At 45.5% G+C, this 27119-nt stretch overlaps 1 protein-coding gene across 16 annotated transcripts in view; it reads right to left on the bottom strand.

Annotated features, from left to right (window-relative positions):
• Positions 1-27119, bottom strand: part of DST (dystonin) — a 522642-nt gene that overhangs the window by 461385 nt on the left and 34138 nt on the right. For 15 of the 16 annotated variants that reach the window (XM_083177288.1, XM_083177291.1, XM_083177290.1 and 12 more), the window contains exon 4: positions 12646-12856. In XM_083177288.1, the coding sequence (XP_083033414.1) occupies positions 12646-12856 (211 nt within the window). Of the gene's footprint in view, positions 1-12645; positions 12857-12986; positions 13119-27119 lie in introns of those variants that run through there. The other variant, XM_083177298.1, reaches the window with a different exon arrangement.

Raw genomic sequence — 27119 nt, 5'->3', positions numbered from 1 at the left:
TTTGAGTTTAGAGTGATTTTGGCCAGCTCATAAAGGATGCATAATTAGCAGCTAACAAGCTATAGTTGCCGCTACAAAGCACAGTTACATAGAAACATAGAATTTGATGGCAGATAAGAACCATTTGGCCCATCTAATCTGCCCTTTTTTTACCTTCAGGTAATCTCAACCCTTTTTAATCCTTATTGCTTTGTAAGGATATTCATATGCCTATCCCAAGCATGTTTAAATTGTTCTACTGTCTTAGCCTCTACCACCTCTGATGGGAGGCTATTCCACTTATCCACTACCCTTTCTGTGAAGTAATTCTTTCTAACATTTCCCCTGAACCTACCTCCCTCCAGTTTCCGTGCATGTTCTCGTGTTCTATTACTTTCCCTCCTGTACTATGTTAAAACCCTTGATATATTTGAAGATTTCTATCATGTCCCCCTTTCCCTTCTCTGCTCCAAACTATACATGTTAAGATCTTTTAGTCTTTCCAGGTAAGTTTTGTGATGTAGGCCATGCACCAATTTAGTTGCCCTTCTTTGTACACTCTCCAATGTATTTATATCCTTCTGAAGATATGGTCTCCAGAACTGGACACAGTACTCTAGATGAGGCCGTATCAATGACCTATAAAGTGGCATTATTACTTTTCTGCTACTGATTCCTCTCCCTATGCAACCAAGCATCTGACTAGCCTTCCTCATTGCTACATTGCTTTCCTGCCTTTAAGTCTCTTGAAATAGTGACTCCTAGATCTCTTTACTCCTCAGTAGTTTCCATTATAGTACCCTTGATACTATATTGAGCCTTTGGGTTTTTGAGTCCCAAGTGCATAATTTTGCATTTTTTAGCATTAAACTGTAGTTATCATGTAGGTGCCAGGTATGACCCCATGGTACTGGGTATGCGCCCACAGTGCCAACAATGCCCCTACAGTGCCAGCAACAAGTATGCCCCCATAGTGCCAGCAACAAGTATGCCCCACAGTGCCAGCAATGCCCCACAGTGCCAGCAACAAGTATGCCCCACAGTGCCAGCAACAAGTATGCCCCACAGTGCCAGCAATGCCCCAAAGTGCCAGTAACAAGTATGCCCCACAGTGCCAGTAACAAATATGCCCCACAGTGCCAGCAATGCCCCCACAGTGCCAGCAATAAATATGCCCCCACAGTGCCAGCAATATGGTATGCCCACACAGTGCCAGCAATGCCCCCATAGTATTTCCCAGCAGCAGCACACTCACCATTGATGCTGCTGTTGGGGAGAGGACAGTCCAGTGTCCCCCTGCCGTGTAGCTGCCGCTTCTCTCAGGGAAGGAGAGTACATCACACTGCGTATCTCTCCTTTCCTTCACTGATTGGCTGCCGGCCCGCAAGCTCTGATTGGCGGACGGGCGGCCAGTCACAGGGAAGCACACTGAGGGGTAGGAGAGATGCGCAATGCACTCTCCTCCCCACCAGCAACCTGTCTGACTGCCGCGGCCACCATTACAGGCCGGGCCGCAGAGTACCCCCGTGCGGGTGGACGCGTACCCCCAGGGGTACGCGTACCACAGGTTGGGAACCACTGGTCTAGAAGGTCATTTCTATGTAAGGGATGGCAACAGAAATCTTGGGGCCGGTACACCAATATCAATTGGATTGAAAAATGCTCAATCCCGGGATTGGGATCCCTAAAAGAAAATTGCCCCCTGTGCCCCCATACTGACTTACTTTTTCTGAGCTGCGGAGGGGGGCAGGCGGCCGCAGTGCAGAGGCAGGCGTCGGGTAGACATGTGCGCAGCGTGACCTATGATCGAGACACGCAGTGCAGGCCGCACGCCGGGTCGGGAACAGCCGGGCAGTGTCTGCGCGAGCGATACATTATGCCACACACCACCATTTCTCTGAAACATGATGCAGCTCACCACAATGCCTATGATACTATGCTGCACACTGTAATGCCCCTGACACATTATGCCACACATTGCAATGCCCCTCACACTAATGCATACCTCCCAACTTTGGCAGTGGAGAAAGGAATATATGCGGGCTCCGTTTTGTCGCTGTGAGGGCATGGCCAGTGCTGTGTGAACTGCTGGCCATGTCCTCAGCCTCCCTGCCTGCCTGTCTAATTAGACGCATGCAGTGTCTAATTCCCGCAGGACTGTCCCAAAACAATGGGATGTCACACAAAAGTCGATACACACTGACTATGCCACACCACATTGCCCCCTCACAGTAAGGCTTCTAATAAATTATAAATTACCTGCTTGTTGCCAAGGGGGTTAATGTCCGTTGCCAAGGTGGTTAATGTCCGTTGCCAAGGGGGGTTAATGTGCGTTGCCAGGGGTTCTTGCTCGTTGCCAGGGGGGGGGGTTAATGTGCGTTGCCAGGGGTTCTTGCTCGTTGCCAAGGGGGGGTTAATGTGCGTTGCCAGGGGTTCTTGCTCGTTGCCATGGGATTAATATGCATTGCCAGGGGTTATTGCTTGTTGCCAACGGGTTTATATTTGTTCCCAGGGGTTATTGCTCATTGCCAAGGGGGTTAATGTCCGTTTCCAGGGGTTCTTGCTCGTTGCCAAGGGGGGTTTATTGTCCATTGCCAGGGGTTCTTGCTCATTGCCAAGGGGTTAATATGCGTTGCCAGGGGTTATTGGATGTTGCCAAGGGGTTAATATTTTTTGCCAGGGGTTAATGCTCGTTGCCAAGGGGGATTTCCGTTGCCAGGGGTTCTAGCTCGTTGCCAAGGGGTTAATATGTGCCCGGCCAACTGCCCGTCAGCTGCTGCTTCCCCCTGCTTTACCCTGCCTTCCCCTGCGCACAGAGAGACAGACGGGGAGCACAGCTCTGCAGCGTTACCAGGAAGTGCAGAGCTGTGCTTCCTGTCAGACGCTAGAGGTGAACTATGACTTCTAGCGTCTGTCTCTCTGTGTGCAGGGGAAGAACAGACAGGGGAAGGCAGGGGCAGCTGACGGGCGGGTGGACGTACACATGGGCGGGCGGACACATGGGCGGGCGGGCGGACAGGTCCTTGTCATCCCGACGCACCCGCAGCCCAATAAATATTTTTTTAAAGTGTGTGTCCTGACCCGGGCCCCCCTGGCAGGCCCGGGCCTAGGTAAAATGTACCCGCCCCCCCTGCCTCTCCCCATCTCTGGTACTCAGCCCCTATGCTCCTAGCATCAGCATTCAGAGATGTCACACTGTTTGAATGCCCCTTAACCAATGGCTTGATATCTTGACTTTAATCTTCTTTGATGTGACCCGCCACCCCCTCATTTTGTGAGGCTAAATGGCAAGGGATCCCCTCAGGATGAGGAGATATAGGAGGAGGTGAGGCAAGGGATTACTAAATACTCAATTTCTAATAGAGTTAAAATAAAATTCATACAAAATGTATTACCACACAATTGTGTCTCGCAAAATGTTCCCCTCATCATCTCCTATCTGTTGGCAGGGATGTGGCCGCTGCGGCACTATGCTACATATCTCGCGGAGATGCTCAAATACTAATAACTTTTGGGTTTTGGTTCATAGTCTCTTGAGATTCTGTCCCGGAATCTATGGTAACAAAGGACCCTTGGGTCTTCCTGATATGCTACCTCCCCTCATGTCCTGCCTGTTGGCAAATCCCTGATGAGCCTCAATTCAAAAACTATTTCCCCCCATCTCTTTTTGTCCTAAAACAAAAGATATAGCATGTGACTACTATGAGTCAGCCTATTACGTTCACAATGTCTTTGCTCAAGTCTGGGCTCCCTGGCTCTCTGCAGAACACAGACTACCATCCCTCTCTACCCCAGGATACGGTCTTTGGGTCAACCTATATTCGGTCAACATACATTGGGTCGACACCCTTAGGTCAACAGGCCATAGGTTGACACCTATAAAAGGTAAACAAGGACTATAGGTCTAAAGGGACTTTAGGTCATACTGAGAAAGGTCAACACGGAAAATGCAGACATGTTTTTAATTAAAAAAAAAACTTCATACCCTACCATCCACTGAGGCTTGGAGGGAGAATAAAATAATGTGCCAACGCAGTGCACCTGCCCATGCGAGGCAAAGCGGTACACTTATACGGTGTCCATGTCTGTGTAAGTCAACATAGACGCCAAAATAAAAACAATTTTCACCGTGTTGACCTACATTGGGTTGACCTATTGACCCATACCCTTTACCCCTGAGTGCTAATCATCTGCAGGTAACCCATGAGTGGCATACAGGGTGAGATTTAATAGGGTGAGAGATTCAGAAAGTGAGAGATTTGGTAAGAAATATCCAGTTTTTTAAAGCGATAACCAGTTTGATTTTGCAGTGTAAATGGAAAAAATGGAGATTTCTTACCAACTCTTTCACTTTCTGAATCTCTCATCCTATTAAATCTCACCCACAGTGTCTACTCCATCTTTCCTCCAAAACTGCTACTCTCTTTACAACATGGTCTGAGATTCCCTAAACAGCTCTACGTTGTGGTCACCCCCTCTCCCATCCCCTTCCCATTTCCTACTCTCACTCTTATTCTGACATCCTTCAATCTGACTACATTCATGCCAAAATTCGGTCACATTTGTGCCTTTTGTCATTTATTATTATTATTATTATTATTATTATTATTATTATTATTATTATTATTATTAACAGTTTTTTATACACCACGCAAGTTTCATTGCACTTTACAAATGGAAATAGGAATAAAACAAACTGGGTAGTTACAGAAGTCAAAATGGTAGGAGGGCCCTGCTTGCAAGCTTACAATTTATCCGTGTCTCCTTTACTTTCTGTTTGCACATTGGACCAGCTCTTGGTGTGATATTTGACACTTGTTTTATTTGCCTAGCTCTATACCACAGCATTATGGTTTTTTTCTTTCTGTATTTTTTTGATTGGCGGCTTTAAATAATTACAAAAAATATAAAAGATATTTATAAAAGTAGAAATTCTTTACATATTTATTTGTGAATATTATTATTGCCTTCTGAATTACCCAGTAGTTACTATGGAGAAAAGGAAGCAGTACCAAAAGCCAATAGTAGTGATTGCCGCCTTCCAAAGGGTTCCAGAACCTCTCAGTAACTTTTCAATTGCACAGGTTCTACCAACTGAAAAATCAATATTACTTATTAATAAATGACTTAAAAGTTTCTTTAAAAGTTAATCACAATAGGTTCAAAACATCACATTTTTGGAAAGGAAATTTCAGTCTTGAATGTAGCATATAGAAGAGTTGTCTATACCCTTTGGGGCCATGGGAGAACGATATTGACCATACACACTGGCCGATATCCTTCCCGATAATGGTCAGGGAAGTCACCCTCCAACCGCACTGTACATGCAGTCACTAATGATATTGTCAGATTGAGCTGCATGTACAGATGACAGGGTAGGTCGTTAATGAGCCGCTGCCACGGGCATTATTAATGACATTGACTGTATTGACTGTACACACTTACAATATATACGCAATATTGTCAACAATATTGTTCATATTGTTGACGATATTTTAACCAGTGTGTACCCAGCTTTAGATGTTTCTCTCTCTTTTTCTGCAATATAGAAGAAGCAAAATATTTAAGTTTATCAAAGTTAAAATGGACTGTGTGTGTAGTGCAGTGTGTAGACCTTTGAGACATAACCCCTGCCCCCTGTCTCTGCAGCATTACACAGCACCCCCAGGGGCTCCAATGGAGAATGGAGCAGGTTAGTAACATTTAAGATCACTTATAATATATATATATATATATATATATATATATATATATATATATATATATAGTTATAATAATTATAAACACATTGTTCAGTGTTAAATTTTGAAATGTTAAGGGGCGGTATACAATTCCGGATTCCGGCTGTCGGAACAACCCGACAGTCCGAATCCCAGGATGTTTTTGCCCAGCCCGACTGAAACCTGACAGCTGGAATTCAATGTCCTGGCTTTCAAGTGTCTGAAAGTGGGCGTGTCGGCGAAAACAGAAGTGGATTTTCGAAAACCACCCGTGAATTCGAAAATCTGCGGCCATTTTCCAACAAAACAGATCTGACTTGTTTTAAAGACAGATCTGTTTTGCCAGATCTGCATTCAATGCTGTCGGAAAGGAGGTGTCCGCTATTTCCCTCGTGGAAATAGCGGCCGGGATTGAATACCCCCAAAATCTTTACTGGAGATTTTTAGTGGCAAGCAGTTAATTAATAACACCAATTCTCTATTTTGGATCATATTATATTTTATAAGGTGAGCAACACAGTGTTAGCTTTTTAATCAGTAAATAGCTCTTGTAGTACGGTTAATTGCTGTAGGCTGGGATTCCCAGGAAGCTCTCTGTGACCTTTGTAGTGGAGCATGCTTGGATGTTGGGAGTGTTCAGGGAAAGTAACATCAAGGAAAAGGATAAATATTTTTTTTATTCCCCGCCATTAATCATATATAAACACATACAATCATACAGTATTTTCAATGAGGCCAAAAATCTCCTGTTTAATTGGCACCTTAGAAGTTAAAAAGGGATAATTTTAAAACACTCGTTTATGACTATTCACTGAAATAAACGGAAATTATTAGGGAGTGTTGTGTTTTTATCAGGTTGCATGTGTCATTTCCTCCCACACTATCTCCCATTGAGTCATGTAAAACTGATCTCTTATGCAGAAATCATTGTATCATTAATAGGAATACTAGAAGGACAGCACAGTCTCATTTAGAGTTATTACTAATTGTCACAAATATAATCTAAATTGGTAATTGTCTAAATATCATTAACCTGAAATGATATCTGTTTTCCTTAAGTATGTTGCTAGGTAGGTCTATGAGGCGATGTGAAAGGAGACACTACTTCTAAACTTGCATGGGCTGCCCACATACCGGGGGCAGCTTCTTTAGTTCACATGCAACAATACTGCAGACAGTCAAAACTTTAGAGAGTAATATTTACTAGGTGATTCATCGTGCCCTACGGGCGCTCTTCAGACCGTCATAACCGCGCATGAGCAGAGCCCCAGGCTCCGGGCATCGCAGGGACAGGCTCCTTTAGTGCACTAGATTCCGCACTTTTATCCAGTTCTACCATTGTTTCCAGGACTCTCCCATTTCAGCAGCTTCCAGCAGTGTCATGCAAGGTATGCTTATACCAAAAGGACTGCCCACTACAAATCTGCTTTGATCACCTGGACCTACTGGGTATTTATCCGGATTTGGACAAATCTATGCAGCTATACTAATAAGGAGACTTTTTCAACATCATCCAGTCTCGATCTGGTAACTATAACATGCTGGTGCATTTCTCATTCTGTGGAGCCCATTCACAACAGAGAGTTTCTGTCCAATTTATATTGTTTTTAATAATATTTTTTTATTGTTCATTATGAGATCTCATAAAATTATACTATATCTTTTTTTATCGTTTAATAAATGTTATAAATGTATTCACACGTGGTAGTGTATACTTTTTCAGTTACAACCTAGCGCTTTACATCCATATATTCTTTCCGTTTTACAGAATTGGGAGAATTACACACTCCCTGTACAGCAGCTTTGGCCGTGCCTGTGGTTCTCTCTCTCTTTTCTTTTCCATTGTTTTTTGTGAGGGGAGTGGGAGGGGAGTGGGAGCTTAGTGTGCGCGGCGTCCGGTGGTGGGAGGCATCGGCCACAGTACTATTGCAGCAGGAGGGGGTGCCAGGCATCGGACGCAGGGTAAAGGCCCCTGTGCCGGGGTGAGCGCTTCGGGATGGCGGCAGGAGGAAGTATGAGGCAGCGGGAGCACGGGGCTGCACTGTTTGCGGAGTGCGTGCTGGGGTGGCACTGGGAGTTCCCGCGAGAGTGGGATTGTGCTGGCTTGAAAGTGTGTGTGCGTAGCGCGAGATCCCGCGAGACTTCCCTGAGTGCAGGTGCCGGGGCAGAGTGATCGCATATGTGTTGTATGTGGGTATTATAGGTGTGCGGTATTCAGGGGGGTGTAGTGTAGGCGGGCAGTGGACAATATGTGTGTATATATTATATTATCTCTTATATATTTGGCTGCATTTGGTGTGCGTGTATAAGGCTGGGCGGGGGGTGGAGTTTAATGTGTGACCCCGCCCAGCGTTATAGACACACTCTGAGGATGATTGCCACATGTAGCCAAATATATAAGAGATTTTACCTTCTTCCATGTTCAAAAGAAAGCCCATGTATTTCTATGTCTGTATTTCATTGCTGAGTGCAAATATGTACCTCAATATTTATTTAATTACATTTTGGGAACATTTCGAAAACTGAATCTAATTTATATACCCTCTCTAGGGAAACAACGTTGAAGTGCATCATTTAAATGAATACACAAAGCAAAATGATTTTATTATTTAAAAAAATGTATTGTTATGACCTAAACCACAATTGACACTTTTACAAAAATGTAGAAGTTTCTGTCACAAAGTAACTGTAAATGTTTAAGCGTTACACTGTAACAATGAAACGTGCTGCAGGTTTGTTCATTTAAAAAAATTATTCAAGTAAAAGTTGTGCTTCGAATGATTACCGCACTCTCTGCCTCCTGCACCAGTAGTGAGATGGTCAGCGTCATCTCGGAAGAGATTAAAAGCCAGTAACTGGCACCATCATCTGGATACTGCTCATTAGTAACCTCCTCACATCCTCACAATTCTGTCCACAAGGCAGCTCAAAGCTCATGAAAAGTTAAGGTGCCCATAAATCTACAGATCGATTGTCAGATCTGGCTGGCTGTAACAAAAACCTGGTAATATCTGAATGACAGTTGTTGGCAGTTTTCCAGCATTTCAAAGCAAATGGTCAACTATCATTTGCTCTCATCCATTACCAGGATTTTGTTCCAACCAGCCCAATATGACAATCAATCTGTAGATGTATGGACACAGATTGAAATATTAACCCTTTGAGTGCCAACATCTCTGTGAGAGATGCTCAAAATATCCTCCAAAAATGGCAGCATCGCTTACATTTGTCATATAAACAAACATAAGAACTGTTATATAGGAAAATATATTTTGATGAATACAAATTGTTTGCTTGGCAATTTTCACACCTCTTTTGACTAATTTCCTTGTCATTTAGAGGGTTAGAAGTACATGATCTGGGTTAGAAGCATTTGCAAATAAAAATGGGACTATAGGTAACTCATATGGAGTAAACAAACTTCATGAGGTAAATGTAATAGTGTCCTTGTTGCCAGCATTTGGGGGAGATTGCCAATATAATTAAAGAGTCAGTCATTATTAAGGCATAACCAGGTTGGCTTTGCCTTGTAAATGATTGCCGCATTAAAAATATGGGCATTCTCACCTGAAGTCCCCCACCTTCAGCAACAAGGACCCTATTGCATTTACCCTCATGTCACCAGAATCTATAGATTGAGGTCCTACATTAGAATGATCATTAGGCCTATGACAGGAATGCTGTGTTTCTCTGTAGATACATAATGGTCATGGTATGACCTAACAGGATGTTTGTTGTCTTGTTTGAATCATTAGCTTCTGCTCCTTACAGCCTTTTCTGTTTATTAAAGGAACCCCAGAGAATTTCCTAGGACTCGTTAAACATATATACTGTAATAGCATCCCAGCTGCTGTTCAGTTTAACATCTTCACTTCCACAAAGTTCACTTTTTCTATCACAGAAACAGCAAAACTGTTTTTTTTTATTGTATTCATTTATCATGGTAAGAAAAATATCAAAGGTAACGAAATACTGGACACGTTGACTTTAGATCCAAACAATAGAATGTGCTTTCACGTCCACCTGAAGTAAATTAGTCATTGGTAGAGTAGAAGATGTGTATTGCCCAATGGCAAGTAGTACTGTAAATTTATAACACATGAACCCCCTTTACTGTCACAGTGGTCTGGTTTTGGTATAACCCATATGCTGAACGTTTAATTATGCAATCAGCCTTTACAGTACCTCCCAACAGAGAGCCTGCAGAAATCATTTTAGCCATACTAATCAGAATGTGTCCCCATTCAGATGTTGGACTGGTCCTCACAGCAGCACGTCCTCCACAAACTGCCTTGCAATTAAAAGCCATGTGATCCGATCAATACATGAGGAGGCATTACTGCATGAATTCTTATTGATTGTGTGACAAAGTTAAGGATGAAGCTTGCTTTTCCATCACCTAGTATACACAATAAATAAATATTCATTGGAAAACACTGCACGCCCTAGGTCACAGCAAGTATAGCATTGATTTTGTACAGTTATTTTTCTGCACTGTGTACTCAGAGAGATAATGAAGTCATCCAGCCTTTTCCAAGGATGTGTATTATTCCCAGCAGTGTGTAACTGATCTGCTCCAAATCCACTACGTCATCTGCACGGTCAGATTTGACCTTAGGAAGAACTGTTTTGTGCTAAACTCTATTTAAAAGCTTATAGCTACCGCTGATGTGATCACTTTCTATTAGGTAAATTGTGTATAATAGTTAGGGGGGTATTCAATCCCATCCAGATTTTCTTGCCCAGTATTGAACACCCCCATAGAGTTAATAAGGGAATAACATGACCCACATCTCTGGTCCCTGTGCATATATATAATCATACTCCCACACCTTAGCAACTTCACACGATACACTCTCCTCTGCAATATCACACCCTTTGATACAGCAAGCAGGGATTTATTTTAAGTAACAATCATTTCCAATGAACTGAAAAACAGTACAGCAAATACACTGTATCAGTCTCAAAGATTTACTGATTATCAGTAAAAGAAAACACAAAAATAGGAAACATACATATTATACAGATTAAATATAGAAGATATGTGAGGAAATGAATTATCCTCAGAGTTTTGTATATAACTGCAATGCATGTACACATAAATCACATGCAGTCTTTAGAATGTATTTTACACAGATAGATTTAGACCAATGGTAGAGATTTATCAAATTTTGATAAGAGATAAAGTACCAACCAATCAGCTTTAACCTGTCATATTGCAGGCTGAGTTTGTTTATATAGAGAATAAACTGCGCATATGACGAGATGTTTCCATAGCTGCCGTTCAATAAGGCTTAACAGGTTTCTATAGAGAATAAACTGCACATAGGCTGAATTTGTGAAATGACAAGTAGGAGCTGATTGGTTGGTCATTTTATCTCTCCAAAAACTTGGCTACATTTCTTAGTCGAAGATGAAATCAGCCTTGAAGAGCGATAAAATGGAGAGAGATAGAATACTAACCAATACGCTCCTACCTGTCATGTTACAGACTGTGTTTAAAAAATGAGTTAGGAACTGATTGGTTGGTACTTAATCCACTCTCCAAGGCTTAGTATATCTGCTCCTTATGCCACTTTCACACTGCCATCAATATCCCAGGTTATTGCGTGTGAACACACAGCAACAACAGCTGGGTCAAGGGACCTGGCATTTCAACTCGGGTAGCGAGCAGGGTTGAACACTAGTTGCTGCTCCCTATGCAGTGTGAACAAGTAAGCCAGGTCGCTGCCACCTGGAGCCTGTTTACAGCATAGGAAGAGCCAGCGACAGAGATGATTTCATCTCCAAGCACCAGCTCGGGACCTGTAGGGACGTCACCAACTTGGCAATAAGCCAGGTCAGGCTGCCAGTCAGAAAGGGGTCACATCCGGGAAAGACCCACGTACAAAAACCTGGCTGCAACCCGGCTTTAGCGATGTGAAAGGAGGAATAAGTGAGACGACCCAGCCTAATCTATCTATTTATCTAGTGCATCGTCATTATTAGTCCCCTGTACTTAGTGCTCAGGTAATGATTTGCTGAGACAGCTGTACATCAGTTTACAAACAGTATTGTAGAGATCAATACCTTATATAAACAGTTTTCTGTCATTCAACTGGCATGTGTATTATGGCAAATGTACCATAAATAAATACATTTTACAAAGGTTAACACAACTATTCAATATTTTTTTTTATAAAACATGATGATGATGATGATAATAAATAATAATAATTCCTGCACATCCCAAATCATGGTAACAGGTATCTAAAATAATATATCAGTAGGTATGGTGAACATGAATGCCATGAAGATATCATAAAGATACATGAAATATGCAGATTATACTGTTATGGGACTAGTTAGTAGTTAGATGGCTGTGGCACGTCACTACATGTATTTTGGTGTCCTAGATGGAACACATGAGGGTGACAGATGCAGGCCACTAGGATCTGATTCAGAAGCTTCCTGTGCACACAGACACACTGCCATGGAGAAGAATGGGACTGAAACAGCTTAGTCACCACAATACATGTCAGCCTGCCCTGCTGTTAACCACCCAGCTGCCAGTTCATACACAGAGTTACACATAGACACTATACATTGCACATAGACCCTAATACACTATACATTACACATAGACCCTAATACCCTAAACATTACAGAAAGCTGCCCCTATATATTGTGGCATACAGAGGAATATTAAGCATTCATCTCTCAGTGGATTGCAAGAGATAAAATCAATACTGAGAACTGCAAGCACTGAAGCTGCAAAAATCAATGAAGTAAACAAGCTAATAATATCCCAGGTCAGGACAGATGCTGCACTTAAATCCAATGCAGATCATAAACTAAATCTGCAAAAAAAGACTGTTTGCTGCGTATACAGTAATGTATCAGCTGGATTTGCCCTAGTTGAGCCTAGCGCACACACTGATGCCAGCCAGCATCACACAGCCCTTACCGGCTATCCTGAGCACAGCCCTCTCCGCTGGGTCCAGCACTGACGCCCCGCCGGAGCTCTTCCTCTTGCACCTCTCGTGCCTGGGCAGGTTCCATGGCAGCGTGTCTCCCGGGGCAGGAGAGGCAGAGCCCGACTTCTGGCTGTAATCCTCATCATCTGAGAAGTCGGCCGAGGAGGACATGGAGCAGCGGTAGGAAGCGGTGCCCGAGCTCTGGGGAGACACAAAACACATACAATGTAGATACACAATGATCAGGCAATTCACCATGCACCCATCCCAGCCAGTGAGGGTGCAGCACCAGCAGTAGCAGGACACCTATGACAGCAACATGATGCCTTACCATGGTGGCACACTCAGGAAATAGGAGAATGTCGGTAAATCATTTGCCTACTGCTGAGGATGAGCAACAAATTAACCCAACAATCAAGCGATCCCCCGTCTGCCCAGCCCCAGCTACGAGACTGGCAGTAGCAGCAGCCACCCAGCCTACTCAGCGCACAGCACAGTGTCTGGCGCCCTCTACCGAGCAGCTGTACACATGCAGGGTGCTGCGACAGCTGAGCTCAGGGGGCACACAGAGCAGGGAGGAGGGTGGTTTCCTCTGTTGTGATGTCTCGGGGCTTCTGAGACTAGTGCTCTGCTTACATCCCACTTAGAGATCCCCTTATATCCTGCCTGGATGCACTAACAAAGGAGCAGCAACAGTGTGGGGGAGAGAGCAGGAACTGGCTGGGTAGTGCAGGCAGCTCTCCTAATGCTATATATATAGAGGCTTGCAGCACAAGCAGTAGGTCAATGTCAAAACAGTCCCAGTAAACACATGTTTCATCTCAGTTTATAGCCTCTGTCCTGGCATTGCTCTCCATTAAAACAATCACATCTGCTTTTGTTTAAGATGATTGCCAGGGCTAGAGGACAGAATTGCTGCCATTTCTGGGCAACCTGTCACTGGATAGAGAAGGGCATGATGTTGTACAGGAGCTGTCACGTTTTTATCTGATTATTCTGACACCTGTTTAACTATAGGGCAATGCTAACCCGACATAGAAGGAGCTGTAAATGAGGGCTCTAATTGGTAATGGCCCAAATATTCAATAAATATTACTTACGTTAGAGGTATTTTTTTGTAATTCTTGTTTTATTAATTCCAATATATTACCGCCTGCGACCATATTCCCAGCGATTATAGCCCCTATCGCCCCCGTGTGTACACAGCATTAGATACGGCTGTTATACCCCTTTCACATCGCAGACACGTTTTAAAAACCGGTATTTTAAAACGGTAATTAAAACGGGTCAGAGCCTTAACAGTGACCCAGATTACCGTTTTAAATACCGGTTTTTAAACATTCACATTGCACTTGAAACGTTTCATCCAGAACACGTTTCAAGGCAGTGTGTGCCTTTTGCCTGTCATATGCGCTCTTGCATTTTCCTGCAGCATGGAGTAGGCAGCAGGGAGAGCGAGCTCCACTACCCCCTCTCCAATATCTAAAATAAATGCACAAATAGCACAGACAAACAGCCTGGTTTCCAAATCTTTGGGAAGAAGCATCGGGGCGCGAGTACCGGCGAGAGAGAGACTCCGACAGCTAGCAGCCCCTGACGGAGCACGGCACATCGCTTACTCACCAGTCCGGTGTGTCGCGTGCGGAGGGACCGGAGAGACCGGCAGGTGGACCCAGGACACTGAGCGCTGACAACGTGCGGCACCCGGAAGCCGGGAGGAGAGGCGCTCCAGAGTGACGCGGCGAGACGCCGATTCTGGGAGACGGGGACGGGGTGAACGCGGCAGCCCCTGTGTAGTTGCCCGACGGTCTGTGTGGAACCTCCCAGACGAGAGACCCGCTGGTGGAGTCCTGAGCGGCCGCCCGGACGTGCGGACGGTGTGCACTGCAGGCACCGACACGGACAGCTGAAACTGACGGGGACCCTCCACTGGGACGGAGCCTGGGGAGTCACTCTTGTAAGAATTTGGGGTAAGAAAGGATTGTGTTTGTAGGGAAATTTGTTACTCCTAGTATGACATATGTGACATATAGGAGGGGAGGGGGCGCCACAAATTGTGCTTGTGCTTGTGTTGTTTGCCTGAAATACCGTTTCAGACAAACTGTACACATTCACATTGCACAAAAAACGGCAAGGAACCGTGTAGGACTCTGCTTTTTACACGGTTCGAAATGCCAGTTAACTTAAAACGGTAAATTGCCTGTGGTGCATTCACAGTGCACCCTTAAACGTTTTAAAAAGGGAAAAAAACGGCAATATACCGTTTTAAAAGTGCGATGTGAAAGGGGTATAAATCACACAAAGCAAGTATCAAGAGTATCCAATCACAACAATTTAAATACTGGCGTAGGATTTACAAAGGACACTTATATGATTTCTGGACTGTGCTGATATAATTGAGTCAATATTACACTGTTTTGGGTTTTCTGATTTCTTATACTACAGTATATTAATATGGATTGAAGAATGTCCCCATTGTAAGAAGTTGGAGAACACAGCACCAATTAAAAAATAATTGATATACTATTGTTACTTGTATGTAGTGTTAGAAGTGTCAATGCTATATCATGTTTTGGGTAATCTGCGTTTTGAGCACTGATGGTGCCTTCATTGAATCACTTATTAAATGCAGACAAGGAATGAGAATTGATTCGTTTGCGTGTGAGTCATCTCATTATTATTTCAGTGGACTGTAATAGTTACCCATAACTCTTCCTGGATATTCACTGATAATATGCCACAATGACAAAGGGTCATTGTCCAAACACAGATCAAGCTGTAGAGGGAGCGGTAAATGTGAAGGTAAATTAATAATTTGGAATGATGACCAGAGAGCCTAGTAGAAGCATTGTTTCCCATTTATTGTATAATGCATAAATGAAAATGTGCTCAGGAAATGGAAACTTGCTTTGTTATGACCCAGAGATATGTGCATATAAGTTTAAACGTAAAAATTCTAACAATCATGACAATGGCACTCTGGTGGGTCTTCTGCTCCAATATCTTATGGAAGCTAAATAACACTGTACTGCTTGATATGCATCTGGTACCTCTTATATGGAATGTGGATGTGATTTCAGCTAGTGTCGCTTGTCTGTAACCACAGACAATTCTGGCCAGACACTGCTGGACACGCACGTTAAGCACCCATGGTCAGCCACTGTGCTGTCCATGGTGGGTGGCAATGTCTTCCATGAGCTATTCCAGGGACACACGTGACACAATAAATTGAGGAATATTTAATTTACATACAACTTCAGAAATGTAGTGTTCCATAACCTCCAACATGACCCATTCCATTAGGTACAGAATGCACGGCTTCTGGACTTCCCTCTGGACTTAATTGATAATTGCAGTCACCTGTGTTGAACTAGTTCAGTGATGATAACGGTGTTCCAGCAAAGGTGAAGGCAATCCTAATTAAGGAAGAAGTCCAGAAGCAGAGCATTTTGTACCTAATGGAATGGGTCATGTTGGAGGGTATGATGTCCCATTCATCGGGCACCCACTGCCATGCCTTGTTATTCCTTTGTGTGCAAAAATATGTCATAACAGAAAGGGAACGAAATTTTTGCATGGACACTGTTCTGTTCCAAACTTGCTGGATATGGAGAGAGGGAGCCGTGAAGGCAGCGAATGGAGGTAGAAGCAGGGAAGGACTGGGGGTGGAGTGGAGAGTTTGTGGACCAAAAATTGTCACAGCTCAAAGTACATCACATAAGTTGTCATTTTGAAAGGCTTTTAACTAGTGAGTATATAAAGCGAATTGCTATGTATTATTTAACCCTCTGAGTGCCAAGAGCTCTGTGAGAGATGTGCAAAATATCTGCTAAAAATGCCAGTGTCACTCACATTTGTTATATAAATGTAAATAAAAAAATGTTGTGTAAAAAAAGATTATTTCCTATGTAAGGTCATTATGATGAATATTTAAATGTTTGCTTGCCAATTTTCACACCTATATTGACAAATTCACTCAAAGGGTTAATAAAACCAAATGAAATTATTTATGTTTTCCATGTAATAAGCAAAATGAGTGGCGGTGGATGGCAATGATACAATATGCGAAGAAACAGAAGGTGGCAGGTAGGCACAATGTTATACATTTGCTGAATTTCTCGACAAAAAACTATTGGTCTAGATACTGTGGAAACATTGCTGGTACTGTAGTCTCTAGGTGCTGTGATTAAAGACATTTTGGGAACCACTGTAATAAGTTAAGGCAGTGGTTCACAAACTTTTTTGAATCACGGCACCCTAGAGTATCAAAATATTTCAAGGCACCCCTAGGCCGAATGTTTCTTATTGAGAAATTCAGAAAAAAAATATAAAATGAAGTGCATTGTGTTTATATGTCACAGAATTGGCTTCTGTTTGTCCACATATGTTATGATTGGCAGCCACCAGCACTGGTTTTGCCTGGTACATTGATCATTGATCTTGGTCCACCAACCCAAGGCACCCCTGCAAGTGTCCTGAGGCACCCCTGGGTGCCTAGGCACACAGTTTGGGAACCACTGAGTTAAGGGGTTGCTGCATCAGACAACTACTAATGCATTAAAACCATACAGAGGAAAAAAAGATTCTCTATTAGGGGCCCATTTATCACATAATATTGTGGCTAATTCCACCAAAACACTCGTATTCAGGGGTTAGCCACAAATATTAAGTACCACTGTATGTATTACGGAAGAACATCAGAAGGAATCTCCGATACCAGCTTTGATCCCTCCTGCTCCGCCTCCAACCGCATCCCTATAGGTTTCTATGGGGGATGCGATGCTGCCCGATGTGTCAATATCAGGCAGCATTGCAGCAGGTCCTGGGGCTACTGCCATTCTGAGATGGGGGTAGCCTATTGTATCCTATAGGCTGCTGAACGCACTTCTAGTGGGGCAGTGCAGTGAGCAGGGTCAGCGTTAACCAAGCATGTGCTGACCCCGGCGAATCAGAGCACAGGGATGGGGCCGGCAGGGACATACATTTGGGAGAAAGGATTGCATATTGTAATGCGATGCTGGGTGGTAAATCCCACACAGATCGCATTGCATATGTGATTTAGTAGTAAATGGGTCTCATAATAATTAAAAGCTTAGTAAAATTTAGTAAAATTAGGTAAACTATAGTAAGGGGTAACATGATAAGTGGGATCAGTATAACCTCCACACTCCTCTGAAAGAACAAATAAGATATTTTAAGTACGTTAATACTGTTACAAGGTTTATGCTAACGTATTTGTAATATAGCAATATACAATATAATTTTTTAACCTACATCAATAAACTTAAATAATTGATAGATTCATAGCAATTGGACATATTGCATTAATCCAAGTTTCTTTCTTAAGCCCCATGCACACTATGCAATATTGTTCACCATATCACTCAAAAAAGGGCTTTGTGAGTGATACTGTTTACAATATTGCCTAGTGTGTACACTCCATCGTTAAAGATGCGTGCTCCCATGCGTTAACTCACCCTTCTCTCGTCTGAACAAGTTTGGTCGAGGGTGTCCTCGTTAATGATGGTCATGCTACAGTCGCAGAATGACCTCGCTCCCCGCTCCATCCCTCCCTTTGGCCCCGGCATTGGCAAGTGTGTATGTCAGGAAGTGTGTGTACCATCAGCTCCGGGGTCTGCTCAGCCTGTTTCTATTGCTCTGGCACTCGCAGCCTTGCACATGATTTTACTCTTGCTGGGCAGGGGCTTCAACGGGGCTTCTTAGGTCACTGAGAGTACCAGACTTAAAGCATTTTTGGCCCTAAAGCACTAACTGTTTCATCAGAAGGAATCGGGGGGGCACTTGGGGGACTTAGGGACGTGTTAGGCTGTTAGGCAGTGGGGAGGGAGGGTTAGAGTAAGGCACTTAGAAAAGTGTTAGGTTAGGAAACAAAGGGGCAGATGTATGAATGTTCGTTATGGGGGAGAAGGGGTATCAGCGCACGTCATGTGCACTGATACCGCTTCTCCCCATGTATGAAGGAGCCGGGATGCGGTGAAGGACAGGGGCGCTATTCGCCCCTTTCAAATCGGCACTGGTATCTAAATGATAGCAGGCTGAATGTATGAACGGTCAGCATCACTGACCAATCCGCCTGATGCCGGTTTTGGCTTCGCCAGCAGCAGGCTGGCGAAGCCCTATCTAAAGAGCAGGGAAAGCGCTGTCCCTGCTGTTAGCTCTGGGCTTCGCTGGGGATCTCACGTGAGCAGCGAGATCCCGCGCATGCCCAGTCGAGCCGGCCGGGGGACAGGAGACAGCGCATCAGTGTAAATTTATGCGCTATCTCCAGGAGGGGACATCGCCGGAGGGGGAGTTAGCGCTCTTCTGCTTCGGCAGACAAGATTTTAATACATCTTGTTGATGTCCCTTCCTGCTTCGCCTCGCTAATGAGGCGAAGCAGGAAGTATTAGAGTGGTGCGATAGGCGCTGCTATAATACATCTGCTCCATTGTATGGGGGTTAGGCACTAGCAGGGAGGGTTAAGGTCAGGCTGTGGGGGTGGGGATGAGGGTTTAGGCTTGGAGAGGGAGGGTTAGGGGTGGCAGGGGATGGTAATTATACTTACATGACACCTGTCGGGATTCCTTCCTTCAGGGTGCCGGCGTTAGTATTCTAAATGCTGGCATCCTACCGCCAGTTACCCGTATGTATCCCAGGTAAAGTAACAGTATATACAAAGCATCGGTTTTGACTGTCACTCAAACCCACCTTCTAACCCAGAAAATATGTAATCATAATCCTTTGTAACAGTCCCTGGCCCAGTAGAGCTTACATTCTAATATCTATGAAGCACACACACAGATCCTATGGGGACATTATCTTTTTTTTTGGAATATCTTTTTGGAGAGAACATTTCTTCTGGAAGTGAGAAATTCTGAGAACACTACAGTTGTATGCTAGTATTTGGCACTTCCAGCTCCATGGTCTTTCATAAAGAGTGTTCCAGATAATAAAACAACATAGGATCAAAATACTTTGAGATGTCATATCAAATGTATGTCATAGAATCATTAACTTCAGCCAGAAAAGAAGATCTGATGAACACAGAAAGTGTTCCAATTACAATACACTCTGCATTACTGTACTTAACATATTGTTTCCGCTGAGCTGCTTATGTAGAAAACAAACTCTACTGTGACATTAGTGTGTTATAGTTGTACTCATGTTCCATCTTTGCTGAATTTATGTATACATTTCAGACAAAGGCCCATGGTCTCCAGAAGATTATTACCATGACATCTCTTACTGTTGCGTCATTCCTTCTCTAAATCACCAGGTAGCACTAAGTTTGTTTCCATGTAGACAACAGCTCTTTGCTGATTACATTTATTTAAGATTACTTTTGTTTCAATGTTTATGTTAAAAGGTAAATAAAGTCACACACTGCTGCACTAAACACTAAAGGGTCAATCCATGTGGGTGTGGTATAACGCTCGGACAGTTGGGATTCGATGGTCAGTATACCAACATTCAAATCCCGACTGCTGGTACTCTGACAGGGAGGCGAGCACTAAGATGCCCCACAGGTTCTATTCTCCCTCTATGTGGGTTGTGGGCCTACACGAGGGAGAATAGCCCCTGCCAGTTGAGATCCCGAATGTAACAGTCAGCATTAAGATGTTGGTATACTGACCGTTGGAATCAGAGCGTCATCCGGCACTCCTCCATGTGGAGTGGTCCAGCCCTGTTTGATTGACTAGTTTTACAAAGAAAGATTTCCATGTGTGAGGACCCCTGTAAATGTGCAGTCAGAAACTACATTACTTTATTTTTATTTATCTTCATATTTAGGCTGCTTGGAATGATAATCTGTCTAGTGTGTAGGAGCAAACAATTATCAGCTGTTTACTACCACACACTGAAACACGGCAAAAACGGTCATTCCAACTAGCTGGGTAAAATGAAACCTGTTTGAATTTTCCCAATTTATGGTTCTGGTGTAGGGGGAAAGTTCCCCCAACACCTTGATAAAGAGGCAGACACTGGCCAGCAGTGTCCGCCTACTTCTTCCCTGTCAGCAGCTGCGAGTACAATCATCATCAGTCACAGCAGCTCCATAGGGATTACCGGCAAACCCCGGCATGATCACCATCTGTAGTACCCCTGCACCATGCTCCCCCACCCGCAACTCCCGCTACCCGCACACACTTATCCCAAAGAGCGCCGACACCATATGCCAGCTATAAGCCCCCACCTGCAATTTTCCGATGGCAACTCCCTTTACCCCAGCGGCAGCTCCCCCTCACATCTATCTCCCCCGGCGGCAGCTTCCCCCCACCACTATCCCCCCCAGCAGGAGCTCCCCCTCACTGCTATCCACTGGCAAGAGCTCCCTCTTACCTCTATCCCCCCAAATGGGAACTCCCCCTCACCGCTATCCCCCCGGCGGCAGCTCCCCCTCATTGCTATCCCCTCGGCAGCAGCTCCCCCTCACTGATATCACCAGCGGCCACCCCTACTCACCAATAATTACTCAGTATAAGACGCAGTTACGACGGTGTGAAGAGCGCCCGGTGGGTGTGATGAATCACCTTGTATGTGTGTATATATATATATATATATATATACACAAGGTGATTCATCGCACCCACCGGGCGCTCTTCACACCGTCGTAACTGTGTCCCCTTAACCTGTGAACGCATTTATTGCGTGGGTGAGGGTCGGGTGCAAGGTGCTGGGGAGACTACTTTTTGAAGAATGCACTAAGGGCCGTTCCGGGGGGGGGGGGGGGGGTTTTGCGGCTTGTGATGCTGGCGGGGGACTAAGGGCTGGGGACACTGGGGGGATATCTTGGTAGGGGGGTGTGGCTGGTGATGGTGCCAGGGGTTTGAGGACTGGGAACAGTGTCTGGATTTGGGGGTAGAGGGGGGGAGTGGCTGATGATGCTACCGGTGGACTGAGGGCTGGTGACACCAGGGACGGATATGGGGGCGGAGGGGGGCAAAGGGGGCAATGTGCCCCCCCTATAGGTGCCCACGTTGTCCTCCCTGCAGGTTGGGGATAGATGGCTACCAACCCCGTGGACGTCTTTGCTGTGGGACTGCTGGAGACGTTCAGTAGCTGGGGTGAATACAGGTGCCAGGAGCAGCCTGTCTGGAAGTTGGATGCCGGCTGTCACTGTTGGCACATGCACCCTGCGGGGTGAAGTTGCCTGACTTGTGGCAGCTGCCACTGACCCGTGTAGCCCCATCCCTTTTTATTGTTTTGGTGGCCTCTGCTCCTTCCTGCTGTACCTCCACTGGCTCCACCACCCCCTAGAAGTAAAGCCTAGATCCACCAGTAGATGACACTGGAGGGAGATGGGGGGTGATGATGCCAAGGACTGAGGGCTGGGGACACTGGCGGGAGAGTGGGGGGGGGGGAGATGGTGATGCCACCAGTGTATGTATGTGATGATGGGGTGTGTGTGGGAGAGGGGAGATAGCGGATAGCGGCTCATGTGGGGGGGTCCTCCTGTAGCTCCGGTCACCCTGTCTCCAGACATCGCAGGTCATGCGGCCGGCGGCTTCACTCCCGGGATTCGCGGATCCAGCTTCCAATCACAGCCCTACACCCGCCCCTTCCCAGCCCTAGCTGCCCAATGCCAGGCCAGGAGCACCGCCCCCTCCCTGCCCCCGGACAAAGGCAGCAGCCTATTCGTGGGCACCCGGTGGTGCACACAGGCTGCATATCACGGCACGGCACTCTAGAGCGCCGTGCAGGAAGTAAGTGTGTGGGCGGGCCGGGGATTCAGAGGGAACGCTTATGGGGGACGGCCCCGCAGGAAAATCCCACTCCAGTCAGTGCTACTGAAGCTCAGTCAGCAGTCTTATAAAGCTGAGGGCGGGGGGGGGGGGGCGTATGTGTGTATAACGCTGGGCGGGGGCGGAATAATTCTAAGGCAGTCTGTCAATTACCCTGTGTGTATAACGCTGGGCAGGGGGCTGTAACTCCGCCCAGTATTATACACACAGGTGATTGACAGATCTGGCTAAATATCAGTGTCGTAACTACTGTAAGGCAGCCCCAGCTGCCGCTTGGGCGAGCAAGCAGCAGCGGGGTCTGTGTGGGCGCCGGCACCCACTCGACGCACTGACATGCTGCTGCCTGCCACTGCCCACTGGCTGAGCACCGGAGGCGAGTTAGTTGCAGCGCGGGTGCGGCCATGGCAGAGACAACAAATCCCCCCACTGATTTAATTGACTGTACACAGAGCTGGCTATTGGCTACTGTGCACAGGATGGGTGGGTGGGCGTGCTAGGGTGGCCTGGGATGCGTCAGAGCCAAGAGAAGCAGCAGTGTCTGTTGGTCTCTCTTCCGCTATCCTGCTTCAGCTTCTCCGTTATGCGTGTGATGTCATCACGTCACATGTTGGGGAAACATGCCGGAGAGGAGCCTGGGGGGGCGCCACAAACTTTTTGGCAGGGGGGAGCAAAATTTATACTTATGCCACTGCTAAATATATAAGATATCTATCTATCTATCTATCTATCTATCTATCTATCTATCTATCTATATATATATATATATATATATATATAAAGAAAAAAACAGGAACCCCAACCGCGCACACCTATAGGGTTGCGGCACCTCTGAAGGTCCCCTGTTAGACAGGACCTTAAGTTTAGAGATAGAGAAATGTGTGGTTCAAAGTGCGCTACCAGAGATTAATCCACAATTGTAAAAAACACAATAAAATTTAATGACACAATGCCAACATTGGGCAGCATATAATACATAAAAACTTTTTACAGCGTGTGTTTGTCAATTTCTTAGATTTGCATTATTTCTGTGATGAAACAAAGGGCCTTTGTTTCATCACAGAAATAACGCAAATCTAAGAAATTGACAAACACACGCTGTAAAAAGTTTTTATGTATTATATGCTGCCCAATGTTGGCATTGTGTCATTAAATTTTATTGTGTTTTTTACAATTGTGGACTAATCTCTGGTAGCGCACTTTGAACCACACATTTCTCTCTCTCTCTCTCTCTCTCTCTCTCTCTCTCTCTCTCTCTCTCTCTCTCTCTATATATATATATATATATATATATATATCATACTTGCCTACCTGACCCTCTCCATGCGGGAGAAAATGCTCTGTTCCTGGACTTCCCTGGTAATGTATGATTGTCATCACCTGTGGTGAAACGCCTTTACCTAGTTCCCCACAGGTGATGGCAATCATACATTACCAGGGAAGTCCAGGAACAGAGCATTTTGTCCCGCATATATACATATATAGTGGTGAAATAGGGTTAATCTCACCAGAGACTGATAGTTTTCTCTGGTCACAGCTGCCCTGTAAAGGGTTAAGGAGACATCCAGCATCAGAGAGAGTGTTTTGCAGACAGGTAACAGAACCTGGTTCACTGCGAAGCCAGGAATGGGTCTCTGATGTGTGTTTGGGGGATAGATTGTTGATCTTCCAAACATACAGCTCCAGTGAAAGTTTTCAGACCTGCACAGCCACAGGTGGGAACTGGGCTGATTGCAGGAGAAGGGAAAGGGTTTTAAACCTTGTGCAGTTTGGTGTACATGGCGCTGATGCTCAATAGGATTCAGTGAGCAGGGACAAGTGTTATAGCACCAGGGACTTAAACTGCCAGTGCCCAGGTGCCATGGAGCTGTTCCTGCTGTGCCCGAGTGTTTGTTTCCAGGGTCCATTAGCAGAGGGGGCCCTGACCAGTTGTCATGCTCCTGATGAAAATTCTTTGAAATAGAACTGAAACGTTGAGATCACCTTTGCGTGTCTGTCGTTTTTCTTGTACTTTGACTGTGAGTGCCGCCAACCTGTCCATACCTATCAGTACATTGTAGAATATACTGTATATATTGTATATATACTGTATATATATATAGGAGCAAACACCATTAACGATATTGCGCATACACACAAATGTTCTTAAACAATATCGCTTAGAAAGGCTAAAATTAGCAATATCTGTTAAAAGGTAATCCAGTGTATATGGGGCTTATGTTGCAACACTGAGGAATATTGTTACAAATTATTTGCATTTAACAATTTAAACAGATACATGTAACTTTGAGAAGATTGCCTGGTGTGTTAAGCGGAGTTTAATTTACTTTCACTTTTCACTTGCTGTCTACTACATAAAGATAGACTTAAACCATTTTTCTACTCCTTTGACATCATAAGTTGGACAGAAGTTGGCTGGTTTGATAAAAAGATGTCTAGTTGACCCGTCTGATGAAAAAAAGTTGGATAGGTGTGTGGGGTGATGTTTTAGTTGGACGGTTGGTCAGTTGGATGGTTTTAGGAAAGTTGGTGTGATGTATGGCCAGCATAAGGAAAAAAAGCAGAGAAGTGACTATGATGAAGAATGGCAAACACCATACCTCCCAACTGTCACGATTCCGTCGGGACAGTCCCGATTTTCGGGTCCTGTCCCGACGTCCCACCCGCGGCAGGCATTGTCCCGCTGCGGGGGGTGGCAGTTGGGAGACCCCCCAATGTAGTAGAATAGACGCTGTGCGCATGCGCACAGCGTCTATTCTCGTATGAAAATGAGGTCGCGGCTAATTAGCATAAGCCGCGCCCTCATTTGCATACGCCACGCCCCCTTTTCGGACGCTCGCGCGGCTTCGCCGCGCGAGTGTCCCTATTTCTTAACATGAAAAGTTGGGAGGTATGAAACACTGTTTTACTCAAGAGTACTGTAGGTGCTCATGTTTCTTCAGCATGCAAGTATCATATTAATTAATATTTTGATAAATCATTTATCTAGGTTAAAGAACGTTTCTGTAAACATTGTGTCCCCAGCGTATTCACTCTGAATTTAATTTCGGAAGGGGAGAGAAATCATTCGATAGCCGGTGACAATCGAATGATTTCTCTCCCCTTCGGCTGCATGCGAGGGGACCGGGTACTGGCGCGGGCGACTGGGGGGATTGGGCGTTTGTCAAGCGCTGGTGAATCAGGCCTTATGTTCTCCTGTAGAGAGTATAGAAAAACTAGATTCTGCATGTTCTGCTTTAGGTGTGTCACCTGCATCTAATACCCCTTTCACATCGCAGCTAAATACTGGGTACAAGCCAGTTTCTTGCCGATTTGACCCGGTAATTAGTGGTTACTGGTTACAGCTAACTGGTAGCAACATGGCAATCTGAACCGGGTAAAAAGCAGAGTTCTTATCAGTTCGTTGCCATGTTACTGTGCAGTGTGAACGGGTTAAACGGGTCGAGCGACCCATTTCCCGTTCACACTATGGAGGAGGCAGTGCTTGGGAGCAGTGCCAGCTCTAAACGCTGCCTCCTCCCCCGCCTACGATGACGCACCAATGCTCCGCTGCACCCCCACATGACGTAAGTGAACCAGCAATATAGTCGGTTCGCAGAGGCGATGTGAACAGACTGCACATGCAGGGTCACACTGGGACTGAACCATTTCAAAGTCCCGCTGCCACCCTGCATTTGCGATCTGAAAGCGGTATTTGCTACATAATCAACGGATGTCAGCTGCCTGCACCCGGCACACACGACATGGGCTGATTACCATGGGAACACCCAGCATTTTCATGGGAACGCCCAAGAAACGCGAACACGTGAGGGATATGAACAGATTAGAATAAGGGCCTCAATGTAAGGGCAAGATCCTTGCCGGGAGAGGCCGGCGAGGATCCCCTTAAAGGGCGAGGTTCGCCGAAAATATAGCGAGTCCGTCGCATTTTTCTGGCGAGCCTCGCCATTTTAATGTCCACGCTCGCTGTTTCCACCTTGCCTCAGGAAACAGGTGAGGAGGCAAACGGTGAGTAAACCAGATGGTGTAGGCAGCATCCTGCTAAAGCTCCTGCAATAATCCTTCTATATTCCTGTCTGCCTGGTGCCACAGGCTTCCTAACTACTCAAACGGTGGTGTGAACCCCCTGCGGACCCCTTGTGATATCCTGTGGTGCTTGAGGACTCACAGAGGAAGAGATCTGGCCGCTGAAATCGGGTGGGCCATGTGGGAGCGCTGGACCTCCGACTGTACTGTACCTCATTCGCCCTTTACTCCCCTGTGGTGAGACCTGTGCCTCCGACGACTGCTACAGAGGCAGCCGTGACCCTGTTGCCGTCGGAGCTGTGAGAAAGGCACTGATGGTGGCATTTCCCCGATCTCCTGTGCATGCATGGCCACCGCTACCGCTGCTGGTTGGTGCGGGACCCCTGTGAGAGGGCGGGACCCCGGCAATCTCCCAATCCGCTCAGTGTGCTCGGCGTGTGGTCCTGCTGCCAAGCTATTCTGTTGCCTTGCTGCCAGGTGACTGGGTGGGTAGGGGCGCTGGGTGACCCTCCGGAAGGTTTAGCAGTGAGAGCAGGAGTCTGCCTCACTTGAGGCGCGCTGCTCAGACCGCACGGAGGTACCGGCGCCATTTTGTCTGCTTATCGCCTAGGCCAGGGTGATTCTGATGGACTGCTGCTGCCATAGAGGCTCTCTGACTTTACTCACTACCCGTGACTCGGGGCTTGTACTGGTACACT

Source organism: Crinia signifera, chromosome 3, assembly GCF_055691185.1.
Source record: "Crinia signifera chromosome 3, ASM5569118v1, whole genome shotgun sequence".
NCBI classification, from domain to species: Eukaryota; Metazoa; Chordata; class Amphibia; order Anura; family Myobatrachidae; genus Crinia; species Crinia signifera.
Note: the sequence above shows the minus strand (reverse complement) of the source record. Positions and strands in the feature narration are given on the sequence as shown.